At 44.4% G+C, this 12,415-nt stretch overlaps 2 protein-coding genes and 1 long non-coding RNA gene across 3 annotated transcripts in view; 2 read left to right on the forward strand and 1 right to left on the reverse strand.

Annotated features, from left to right (window-relative positions):
• The window catches only part of LOC310693671, a 19,660-nt gene extending 9,482 nt beyond the window's left edge, over positions 1–10,178 (reverse strand). The window contains exons 1-2 of the long non-coding RNA XR_014519304.1: positions 9,886–10,178; positions 775–1,021 (exon numbers count right to left, since the gene is read on the reverse strand). This is a non-coding gene — a long non-coding RNA (uncharacterized lncRNA). The remainder of the gene's footprint in view (positions 1–774; positions 1,022–9,885) is intronic.
• The window catches only part of LOC310693470 (NAD(P) transhydrogenase, mitochondrial-like), a 963,907-nt gene that overhangs the window by 304,825 nt on the left and 646,667 nt on the right, over positions 1–12,415 (forward strand). The gene's annotated exons all lie outside the window — the stretch shown is intronic.
• Positions 10,255–12,415, forward strand: part of SECISBP2L (SECIS binding protein 2 like) — a 42,793-nt gene continuing 40,632 nt past the window's right edge. The window contains exon 1 of the mRNA XM_083475645.1: positions 10,255–10,589. Coding sequence (XP_083331771.1) covers positions 10,566–10,589 — 24 coding nt within the window. The 5' untranslated portion in view covers positions 10,255–10,565. The remainder of the gene's footprint in view (positions 10,590–12,415) is intronic.

Here is a 12,415-nt window from a genome sequence, read left to right on the forward strand (position 1 = left end):
TTTAAATCAATACAGATAAAAATGATAATAAAGCTGGTAACAGGACAGAGTTGAAACATAACAGCCTGCTGTGAATAAAGATGAAGAATGGTCTAGAAACCTAGGAACCTACTTTAGCACAGGTATGGGGAATCTTTGTTGCTCCCAATATTACTCCTATCATCCCCGGCTATATGCCATATTTGCTGGGGCTGGTAGGAGTTGTAGTTTGGCAACATCTGGAGGGTCAAAAGTTCCCCAGCCTTGTTTTAGTGAGTCAACAATGATAGCACTTGCTTGAGCTGAAGAGAGGTGTTCTCTAAAATCTTGACACCCTAGAAAAGGCTCTACCCCTCACCAAATTTGTTGACTACCAAGAATGCATTGTCCACCAAACATAACAAGCAAATAGGGCAATAGAGGTGAAGGTGCTCCTTCGACACCCAGCTGGAAGAGGAAATGATTCTCAGAGTTAATCCAGAGAACAGCACTGTGTCACAACATTCAGAGAGGTGCAAAAGAGACAGAGTTGCATGGCCACAACCTGCCCTGCATCGTCTTGCTTCTGTCTGGGAGCGCCACAAACATCCCGCTGTTTGGCACTATAAAGGCTAAATGGGTACCACTAGAAGGCAATGACTACATTGGTGAGAGCAGTGGTTAGAATGACCTTGGTTGGCCAAGTCACTATCTCCCTGCCTAAGCTACCTTGCAGGCTGGTTTTGAGGATAAACTGAGGAGGGGAGTACCATGTGTACTAGGAGATCCTTAAATGAGTGGGAATACATCACAAACCTTTATGTCAGACTCTCCTCCCTTGCAATCTGTATAGCTGCTGGAGACAGTTGCACAGCCACAAAAGAATCAGTGAGTCCTTTCTATGCCCCAGGAGGGTCTTTGAGAAGACGTTCTGGAGTACCACCATAGCCCTCATTCTCATTCTTCACACATGCAATAGGCTGATAAGGATGTGTGATGTTTTAGACAATATCTCTTTCTTCTCTTGTCCAGCGGGATAGGACTGTATTCCTTCCCCTTGCTTCTGTTAAGAATTGAGAAAGTGTAGTTGAGTGGACAGTTCATGCTGGTGCTTTCTTCAGGAATAGAATGTGGTGAAGAAATTATTTATGGGCGGTGGTGCAGTTGGCGTCAGTACATAAGAAGTGTCTTGCTGGATCTGACCAAAGGTTAATCTCATCTAGCATTCGATTTCCAACATACCAGCCAGCTGCATTTGTAATCTGAGTACAATGGTGACTTTGTCACACGTGAACATTACCCAATCCATTCTGCTTTGACACTATACCACAGAGACAGACTCTAATGTGGAAACATGCACGTGAATGGGTTATTTCAGACCAGTTTCTCCAGGCTGTACTAGAATCACCATTTAAATTTCCCCAGAGTGCTCTGGAACAATACTATGTTGGGGACCTTGTAGAAAACTGAAACAGCAGTTCTGAAATCCTAATATAGGAGGACTAGAATACATCAGTACAGGTGAGATCTGCTGATTTTCTGGGGCATCAACAGTTGCTGCAAGGTGCTGGATGCTGACATCTGGCATAGTTCCAGTGCACACTCTTAACTTCTCCCATATAAGTGAAGAGTTTCCTATGGAGAAAGGTAAAGTGCTCCACTTTGGGACACATTGAAGCAAGTACAAAAACCACTTTCTGTTCCAGTCATGGAGAGGGGTGTGGGCAGGATCCTGAATAAGGGGGTACAGTGTGCCCATGAACAGATCCACAGCACTCTCTAAGGGTCCTTTGCAATGTGAAAGCCATCCAGCAGTGCAGTTATGCAGTTTTAGATTCTCGACTTAATGACTTCGTACACATAGATACCGTATTTTTTGCTCTATAAGACACACTTTTTCCCTTCTAAAAAGTAAGGGGAAATGTGTGTGTGTGTGTTATGGAGCAGATGCAGGCTGCGCAGCTATTCCAAAAGCCAGAACAGCAACAGGGATTGCTGCTTTCACTGCACAGCGATCCTTCTTGCTGTTCTGGCTTCTGAGATTCATAATATTTTTTTTCTTGTTTTCCTCCTCCAAAAACTAGGTGCGTCTTGTGGTCTGGTGCATTTTATAGAGCAAAAAATACGGTACCTCTTTACCCTAGCCTTTGGCATCTGAGATTTATATTGTTAGGATCCATTCTATTCTTCTGATGGTTTTTTTAAAACGGACTTTAATGTTGTATTTTTATACTGTTGTAACCCTTCACAGGGATCTTTTTGTGGTCAAGGACAGCAGGAAATCCAGTCAATAATAACAGATGAAAATATGCATTACTTTGCCTAGTCCAAACTGTGTCAAGACATCCCTGTTGCATTTGGGGGACCCTCCTGCTCATTCAGCCGAGTGGGGCTCTGGATTTCTGCCCTGACAGCACCCTTCTCTGTGCACACTATCTGCCCATCATAATGACAGACATTTTGCTGCCATATAATAAAAACAGAACCAGAAAGCACTACCCAGATTAGCTCTGAAGAACTGCATTGTTAACAAAGCCTGAATAACAGCCTTTACCAAAAAAAGAAAGAAGAAGTGACCTTTATGTGGGCATGTATTGCTGGAGCATAAAAGAGAACTGTACAATGGCCATTTTCATTGTAGCAATACATTTATTTTAAATACGATCAAGCAAATATCTTAAGAAAAATGTCACAGGCTATAACTTGACAGTCAACACCATTTGGAGTAGGATTCCTAACAAGCTGAACTGCATTCCAGATTTACAATCCTGATGGCCATTACAAAGAAGGCAGTTGTTTCAGGTCCTGCTTGTAGTGGGCATTTTTCACTGGATTCTCTGGGCAGACGGGTTCTCCCACATTTCTCAGAAGGAGAGCAGTGACTGGGTTTTTAAATAAGTTGTTTCTCAACAGAAGTACAACATGCACAAACATATTGCTGCATGCCACTGCAATCTCAAAGTGGTGCGAGATTCCAGGGGTCCCTATCGGAAATGAGGCACAGTAGAGACTGTGGTGTCTTTAGGATATGTGGTTTATTTATACACATATACAACCTGAGCCTATGATGGAGGGGTTCACAGCATTAACTCCCATAGCTGCAGCCTTGAATTCAAGCAGAAATCAGCCATAGCGCACTCTCCATCTTTTCAGCCTGCAGCTTTCCTCCTCTAGGTCACATCACAGCAAACTCTGCTCTCAGACTCAATCTTTGTTCTAATTATCAAATAGCTGGAGGATGGGACTCGCCCTTTCATTATCTGGCACAGAGCCCCTTTCCTTTGCTCTCTTATTAGCTTTTCACCCAGGCGATCACCTCAATGAAAGAAGGTAGTCTGGCTTATATTTTAACCCTTGCTGAATCTAGGGATTAGAAGGCTTGATCAGATTTCAACACCCACTCATAACACTATGTTACGAAGAACTGAAAGGTGGATTGCAGAGGGATTTAGTTGTTTACTTTCAAAAGTTATGAAACCTTTACACACTGTTTATCTTAATGATGACATCTTACCCTCTTGCATTTATTAATGAATCATATAACTCCCCTTTTAAATTGCAGGGTTTTAAGCACACTTGATATGATCTGTATAAAACCATATTTTGGATACACTCCTTTAATGCAGATGCTGGAAAAGATATGAAGGGGCAAAACATTAAAATTATTGTAGCATCATAGCCGATGGAGGGACTGTAACCCCCCCTTAATCTCCTAATTCAGCCTTCTGCCAGAACAGAAAATATTTAAGATTGCAGTCCTAACTACTAAAAAGTACATACTATTGGAGGAATGAGTAATGAGTATTTGTGATTGAGCTGTGTGACACACATGCCCTTGGCTTCAATAGTTTCTCAACATAAATACAAAACCCTATTGGGCAGAATGCTGATTTGTATTAACATAAAAGATGAAATAGACATTGGTAACAATGATCAAACATTAAACTAAATACTGAAGAAGAGGCTCAAAGGCTACTTTACTTCATTTATACGCACATTTATTTCCACCTTCAGCTGCCAAAAGGAAGAATTGTGCTTTCTCTTGTTCCTAATCTTCCCTAGCTCCCTGCCAAACCCAGAGGTAGTGTGGTGCTGTTCAGCCCAGCACTGACATCACTGTGATACTTCCACAGATCTCAACAATATGTTTAGATCTCTCTCTCTCTGTTGTAGATTTGATCTTGAGATTTGGGTCCAACTGGAACACAGAAAATGTGTGTTAAGTCGTGGGTTGACATAGCAGCCGGCACAGCGATTTCTTCAAGTAGCTCTTTATTATGGTAAGCTGGAATAGAACTGCCTGCGAACAGCTCAGCTGGCCTGTATTTATAGGCAGCCGGCTGTCAACATTGTAACCACAACAGCCCAGAGTTCCCGCCTAAAATAACAGACGCGGACCTGAGTGAAAACTATCTACAGACCTGAGTGAAAACTATATACAGTATCCCCCTGTTGGCCCAGGGTGAAACTACACTACATAACAATGTGTAATGCACTATGTCTGGTTGCATTGTCAATTTGCAGCCCTGCTTAAACTGTCCTGTTCCGTTTGCAGGTGATAGTTTTCAGAAACGTTGCAATGATATGTTTCCTGTTGTATATATGTCACTTCCCCTTATCCTGCCATGGGCTCTGGTCAAACAGGTTTTGAAGCACTACTAAATGTACTAGACCTGTTTAGACTTTGAAAATCTCCAAGGAAGGTGCCTGAGTCTGGGGCTTCATTGCAGACTGATCCTATGCATTAAGTTCAATGAAAGTTGTCCCCAAGTAAGCAAGAGCCTCTGACAGCATGTTGTTCGGCTAAATTAAGAAAATGTTCATGCAGCCCTATCCTGTGCATGGTTACTTGAAGGTAAATCTCACTGTGATCAGTGGGGTTTCTTCCCAGGGAAGTGGGCACAAATTACAGGCTTCACTGTTTGAGAGAAATCTACCTCTAAGTTTATAAACACATTGTTTATTTTCTCATTTGGGCAGAAATAGGGAACCCATTATCTTTCAAATGTTGTGGACTCCAACTCCCATCAACCTAAGGTAGCACAGTTAAACCATCAGGGATGATGGGAACTGTAGTCCAGCAACATGGAGGACCACAAGATCCCCACTCCTGCACTAGTGGATATGGGAACAACTATTCTCTCTTTTCTTGACACTGACAATTATTAGAAAGTTATCGACATGGCCCACTTTCTGCAACTTGGTCAGGCTTTATTCTGTTGCCACTAAGGAAAAAATATTTTTGTCCACCTAGCTCTCATGGTTGCATGTGGAATAGCACCCTAGCTTGGTTTTATTTGTTCTTGCTTTAATGGCTGATCTGACCGGGTGTGTGTGTGTGTGTGTTAAGGTATGGGGGGGTTATTTATTTCCTTATGTGTTTCCCCTTGTGTTCTTTGTTCTGTGAAAACAGTAAAACTATTTTAAAAATAGAGACCTTCAAAAGGCAACTGGGTCCTTCTTCTGGACTTCTGATCACCAACAGTGTTTTCCTAGTGAGGAAGGGAAATGCAACCACTGTGAATTTCACAGTTGTGTTGCAAGCATAACGAATTATTAAGTTTGAACTTGCATCCAAATCAAGTAAGGTCATCTCACAATCCTATTGACGTGATAATATCTCACCTCGAAAAGTAACAAACATACATATGTGTGCAATAACAGCACTCCTACATGTTTCTTAAGAAGTAACCCCTACTGTCTTCAATGAGGCTAAACCCCTAGTGTGTTTAGCAATGCAAGCAAAGTTAATTAAATTGTACAACACAGTACTTGAATAGGCAGTCACTCCATGTGCTTTATTTAGAACACCGGCTTTTACGAGTCTACCGCTCTTAACCACTACACCTCACTGGCTCTCGGCCAGGTTGGGGGAAGATAGTATAGATTCACATTAGAAGTGCTTTCTAACCTTAACAAGTGTTCAGTGCCAGGTTTGGGGAGGCCCTTAGACAATGTGCTCTCAGTCTAAACCAGCATCAGCACCTGGCACCTTGGGGAAGCTGTCAAGGTATCAGTGCCTTGTCAGGGCCCCCTGCTGATGCCTATCCTGTCCTGTCCTGCCCTCCCCTTCCTTTTTCTGGATCTAGCCACCCTTTCAACTTTCCACTGTGCCCCCAATCTTGGCAGCCCATCCAGTTCGGCATCCTTTTCACAGTGACCAACCAGATGTTTCTGCGATGCCTGCAAGAAGGAACTGAGCACAACAGCTTACACGGGTCAGCAAACGTTTTCAGCAGGGGGCTGGTCCACTGTCCCTTACACCTTGTGGGGGGCCAGACTATATTTTTTTGGGGGGGAGAGGAAATGAACAAATTCCTATGCCCCACAAATAACCCAGAGATGGATTTTAAATAAAAGCACACATGCTACTCATACATACCATCTTCGAGGGAGAACAAGATGAGTGGAGATTGCTACTCATTCTCATACCTCTCTCTCCCTCTCTCTGCTTGTCCCCTCACAGAAGGGAAGCAGTCACAAAGAGAGGATGAAGGAAACTTCAGGGACTGACTATGCCCCCCATCCCGGGAGTGGGCTGAAGTCTGTAACCAAAAATACAACACTCTGAAAGTGCTGGTGCAGTGTGTTGCTCAAAGTGAGAAAGTAAGCCCTTGGTTCAAATTTTGCCTGTTTTAAATTCCAGAGGTGGCCTTAAGCAGCCTTCTTTCTTTCAGCCTCTGCTCCTCTGGGCAACTGCTGCTGCCGCCCCTGGTCTCTGAGCTGCTCCCCACCCAAAAAAGAGAGGTGCTTCTTAGAAAATAAGAAGAACCCTCCTCAATCAGACCAAAGACCCATCTAGTCCCACATTCTGCTATCACATTGACCAACCTGGTATCTATGGGAAGCCCATGAGGACACAAGTGCAACAGCACAAGATGTAATAATTTCTAAAAGAATGTTAAAATACTATACAGTGGTACCTCGGGTTAAGTACTTAATTCGTTCCGGAGGTCCGTTCTTAACCTGAAACTGTTCTTAACCTGAAGCACCACTTTAGCTGCTGCCGCGCCTCCGGAGCACGATTTCTGTTCTCATCCTGAAGCAAAGTTCTTAACCCGAGGTACTATTTCTGGGTTAGCGGAGTCTGTAACCTGAAGCGTATGTAACCCGAGGTACCACTGTATTATAAATTGTAAACATTTAGGATTGTTAAATTGGTGCACCTTTAGTATACAACCAGTGGGCTTTGGACTGCCTTGTGCTAGTCCCCAAAGCAAAGAAAATATAGATATTTAATATTTCAGGCTTGATTTTGTAATATATAGATTCTACCCAAAGTGACAGTAAAAATAGATGGTTTTGGTTTGTATGTTCCAACATTTAATCAGCAGCTACGAAAAGCACTTTTACTAGCTGTGATGTTTTCTAACTTGTTTTCCAAGTCTTCGATTTGGTTGTGAAGCATTAATCTAATAAAGAACATTCTGGTGTTAAAAGCATGGAATCCTGAGTTCAAATTCCAGCTTCAACAGATGGTTTTGACTATTCTTGTCTTCTTTAGACTCAATTTCCCACCTGAAAAACAGTCTACTTATTTACAAGCATTCATAATCGACTTTTGTGGAAACATCTAAAGGTACGCAGTAAAATCAGCCTTTTTTAAAAAAAGTGTGTTGGAAATAATGTTGACTAGAACAACCAGTGGTTATATCTAGGTCAGCATGTAGCATCCTCACTCTCTGTGTCAGAATTATCTATATAGGATCAAAAATGCAACCTCTAATTGAGAGACATGATCAACAGGAGGTGACTCACTTTATAATTGCTATGTATGTTCATGTATACTTCCAATGAAGTATTTAGTCACTGTCACTAAACATGATATAAATTGATAGGCTGTTGGTTTTTCATGCAAAGCTTGATCACGTATGTGACTTTGCTTTTGAATAACAAGCCCATTACTGAGAGTGATTTCAAATAAGTGATGTAGATCATTCCATACCATCCTTGATCTTAATACAACCTGAAAAGATGTGTGTCTATAAACATAGGGTTTATAATCCTATAAACATATGATTTGTTGTTTTGACCCCATGGCCCTGGGTGAACAACCAGCAACCATTTGGATTAGGGTTGCCTCTGCTCAGATTTTATCTCTGAAATTGTTAGTGTATTTGTCCACATGAACTTCAGTTAAACTTTCCTCCAGCATGAAGGAAGCATTTAGGTCAGGGGGAGGCAAACTTAAGGCCCAATCACCTTCTAAATCCGGCCAGCAGACAGTCCGGGAATCAGCGTGTTTTTACATGAGTAGAATGTGTCCTTTTATTTAAAATGCATCTCTGGGTTATTTGTGGGACATAGGAATTCGTTCATCCCCCCACCCCCCAAAAAATATAGTCCGGCCCCACACAAGGCCTGAAGGAAGGTGGACCAGCCCCTGCTGAAAAAGTTTGCTGAATCCTGATTTAGGCAGAGATATTTCTGGAGACAAACTGTGTGAGGCAGTGGAAGACAGGAGTGCCTGGTGTGCTCTGGTCCATGGGGTCACGAAGAGTCGGACACGACTAAACGACTAAACAAATTTCTGAAGACAAACAAATGCAATAGGAGGAGGAGGATAGTAGTACAGTGGTAACTCTGGATACACACACTTCTGGCTGTGTATCTTTCGGGTTACGCATGCGGCAAACCCAGAAGTATTTTCCCAGGTTTCGCCCTGCACGCATGCGCAGAAGCGCTCTACCGTGCCGTGCACATGCGCAGAACAGGCACCTCCAGTTGCAAATTCCTTGGGATCCGACCGGAGCTCCGGAACGGATCCCGTGCGCAACCAGTGGTACCACTGTAAATTATTCTGTAGGAATACAATGCTTAGTGACATTTTATCATCCCATGTGAAAACTGGAAAAAAATTATGACTCTAATGACCATTAGAAATGAATGGCCCATTTGCCAACGCCACATTTAATAGTTAAAATAACACTAGATACCACTATGGCTGCAATAACTTGTCCAATGGCATTGGACATGAACATATAAAACATTAAAACTAGATTGATCACTTGAATAAAGACATCTTACAGTGCAATCCTATACACATCTACTCAGAAGTAAGCCCACTGAGTTCAATGGGAATTACTCCAAGGAAACTAGGTATAGAATTGAGCCTTGTCGCTTCAGTAGGACTTACTTCCAAGTAGGCATGGCTAGTTTTGTGCTATGAGTTGAGCAACTAATTACTGTACAGTATTTTTCCATGTATAAGACTAGGTTTTTCCCTAAAAAATAATTTCAAAAATTAGGGGGTGTCTTATACTCTGGGCCATCTAGGAGGCGTCTTATACATGGGGGCGTCTTATAGACGGAAAAATACGATATATGAGCTTCGATCATTTAATCCATTTTTGTAATTTTATATATACACAACAACTGGCATGAAGGAAAAACACCTATTTATGGAAGAAACTGAGAAAGGGGTAAAAGTCAACCTCCCCCAAGTTTCACAGAGATATTTTATAAATACGGCATTAGGTTAAGTTCTGGTTAACTACAATAACATATTTGGGGGGTCATGTATACAAGTTCTTTCTTTTATTCTGTTCTCTTTTCCACTATTTTTTAAAATTCTTTTTGTGTGTGTCTTCTCTTACTCTGCACCCTTGTGACAGTGCACTTTTAATTTTTTCAATAAAGAATATAAAATAAGTTTCACAGATATATGCATCAGAACTGAAAACATACATACACAGATAAGCAAGCAAAGCCCTGACCTAAAAATGTAGTGCTAAGCTCAAGTATAAAAGGCAAGCGTTTAAGCATAGTAGACACCATCCTAAAACAAAACCCTGCACCTTTATAGTTAAAAAACCACACACCTAAATAAATAAATCCTTTATACCCCGCCCACCTGGCTGAGTCTCCCCAGCCACTCTCAACACTCTTTTACTAGGCAGCTAGGCTGCAATCTTTTTACATACTCACCGGGCGTAAATCCCATTGTGGGCCTTACTCGTGAGTAAGCATGCATACGGTCGGACTGAACTGACACACAGCTCAAGGAAAGCTCTCACCCTGTCGTGTAAAGTAAAGCCCCACTGTGGGCCTCACTCCCACAGCGAGGAGCGCCTATACGAATGCAGGCAAAGGCATAACACACCTAGATAGATGGACATATAAATAGATAAATAAAGAAAAGCCTAAGAAGAAAGCACGGAGGAGTTTCACCAGCCCTCCCCCTGATGAACTCCAGCTGGGCTCCATACTAGCCTTACAGGCCCGGCGTTGCTGGGCAACGGCGGAGAAGATGGGAGGGGGGAGTTCCGAGCGCGGAGGAGGACGCCGTTTTGAAACCAACGCTTTTAAGCGCGGCGTGTCTCCCGTCGGCTCCCGTCCCAGATGCTCCCTCCTCCTCCTCCCCCGCCCCTCCCCTCCGTCGCCTCCATCTCAAGCCGTCGCTAGTGGCGTAGCCGGGTCTTGTTCGGGAGCCGCGTCAGCCGCCGCGGAGTCGCCTAGCTGCTCGCCGCGCCGGGTGGTGAGCGGGAAGCCGGTCCGTGAGGGGAGCGGAAGGGAGAAAGAGAGAGAGAGAGCCATGGGGGAAGAAGCGTCCCGCCGTCGCCGCTGAGAGAGGCGCCCGGGCCCGCTCTGCTCTGGCTGCTGGAGCCATGGACAAAGCCGTCGGCGGCCAGGTAGGGAGGAGTCCGGCGAAGGAGCCCGCCGTGCAGCGCCCGACCCCCGGCTGAGGGGTTGCTAGGCAACGGGGGGAGGGGTGGCCCGCAAACCAACCCCCCCCCCAAATCCTGGGAGGAAGTCCCTTGAGGCAGCTGTGCCTAGGGGTTAGTGGCTGAGGGGTGCCTAAGTAAAGAGGAGGGGGCGGCGGCTGAAATGGTGAGGGGCTTAAATAACGCCCCGGCCTTCTGAATCTCAGGCGTCTCCTCTGCGCCTCCTGTGCTTTTGTTTTGGTTTCTCAACCTGGGCTTTTAACTTCGGGGGGCGTTAAATGACTTGTAGCACTTGCTTATGGGAGTCGCCCAAAGAACTCGTCTGCTGGGGAGGCGGCGTACAAATGCCACCGACACGTAAACAAACCGAGAGGGTGCTTCGTGTCGCGGTAGTAATAATAATAATAATAATAATCGGGGACGGGGGTGGGGGAGCGGTAGCGGGAGTTATGGGGCTTGAGCCCTAGACGCGGGTGGGATCGGGCCCGAGGGGAATTAGGCGAGGTTGCCAGGACAGTGAGGGATTTAAAGGGATTTGTTGAAGCTCTGGGAGAAGGAGCTTGTTTATACAACGCTCTCTCTCTCTTGACATCCGTAGGGTGTTCTTTATAAGTTTTAATAAGCAAAGGATATATGTAGATTGTTTCCTCTCGGACTTCCGGTCGGTGCCAGCGCTTAATGGCGGTCCTAGCTCCGAGCTCCGGAGAAGGACTGCTTCGCAAGTTCGGGTCTTACCCGCTACGGCAAGCGGGGGACCCCTAAAATCCCAGGCGCTGAAGCCTGAGAACAAGGAGACTCGGTGGGCACCTTTGCGCCCCCCGGTACCGTGAAAGAGCCTTTTTAAAGGCTACGGATCGACATCGGGAGTGAGCGCGGTGCTGAGAGTCGCTACCCAGCCTGCGAAGTGAAGCCGCGTCGCCATAAGCGGAGAGCGCCGATTCCTTCCTGAAAAGAAAATCTGGACTGAATCCCCGTGAGTAAGAGTTGAAATATAATCGGGACTTTTCAAATTTTAAAAATTGGGCTAAAAACGGGGGAGATCTAAACAAAGGAAGTCTGCCTCCCCCCGACTGCATGAAAGTGAAAGCAACGGAGCTCTAAACCTGCATCCGTTTAAACCAGCTCTTTGATCAGCTTAACCGGACATTCAGACCCTTTGATCTCCCCTCTAGCTAGCAGGGCAGAGGGGAGGTGAATTTGAGCAATAACTGCAAGATTTGTGGGAAGTAAAAAACCTCTGCTGTCTCACTTATTTGAAAGCATGAAACGGTCTGCCTTCTTAGTACACTGAACTGACTTTTTCCTGTGAAGTGATACTTTGATACAAAGTTTCCACAGTGCCTGGCTACTGTACAATACAACAAGAAGTAGCATAAATAGGGCAACTGTGGCAATTTGAAGTAACAAGCTTTTAGACTTTTGACTGTGTTAATCTCCCTTTTTATATTTTGGACATTTGGGACAGTCTCCTTTGTCTCTATACTTGGAAACTTTGCTCTATGGCCATTTTGATTTGCTCCCTCTAGAGGACAAAGTGAAGTCCGGCACGGCCTAAGACAGTGGAATTTTCCAAGGGAGAATAAATCCCGTGGGAACTGACCTTGACATGAGTGGCACACAAGAAGAGATAGTCACAAGGGCCAAGACCAAGCAACAACAACAACAACAGCTGCAACAGTTACAGGCAAAGAAAAGAGGCTCAATCTCAGGCGCAACAGTTGGATTAACAGGAACAACAGCATCAACAGGACAAGACAAAGGAGCAGCCGTCTCTATGGAAGCTGTGACAGATG

The sequence above is a fragment of the Podarcis liolepis genome, assembly GCF_965112155.1.
Source record: "Podarcis liolepis genome assembly, chromosome: 14".
Classification (NCBI taxonomy): Eukaryota; Metazoa; Chordata; class Lepidosauria; order Squamata; family Lacertidae; genus Podarcis; species Podarcis liolepis.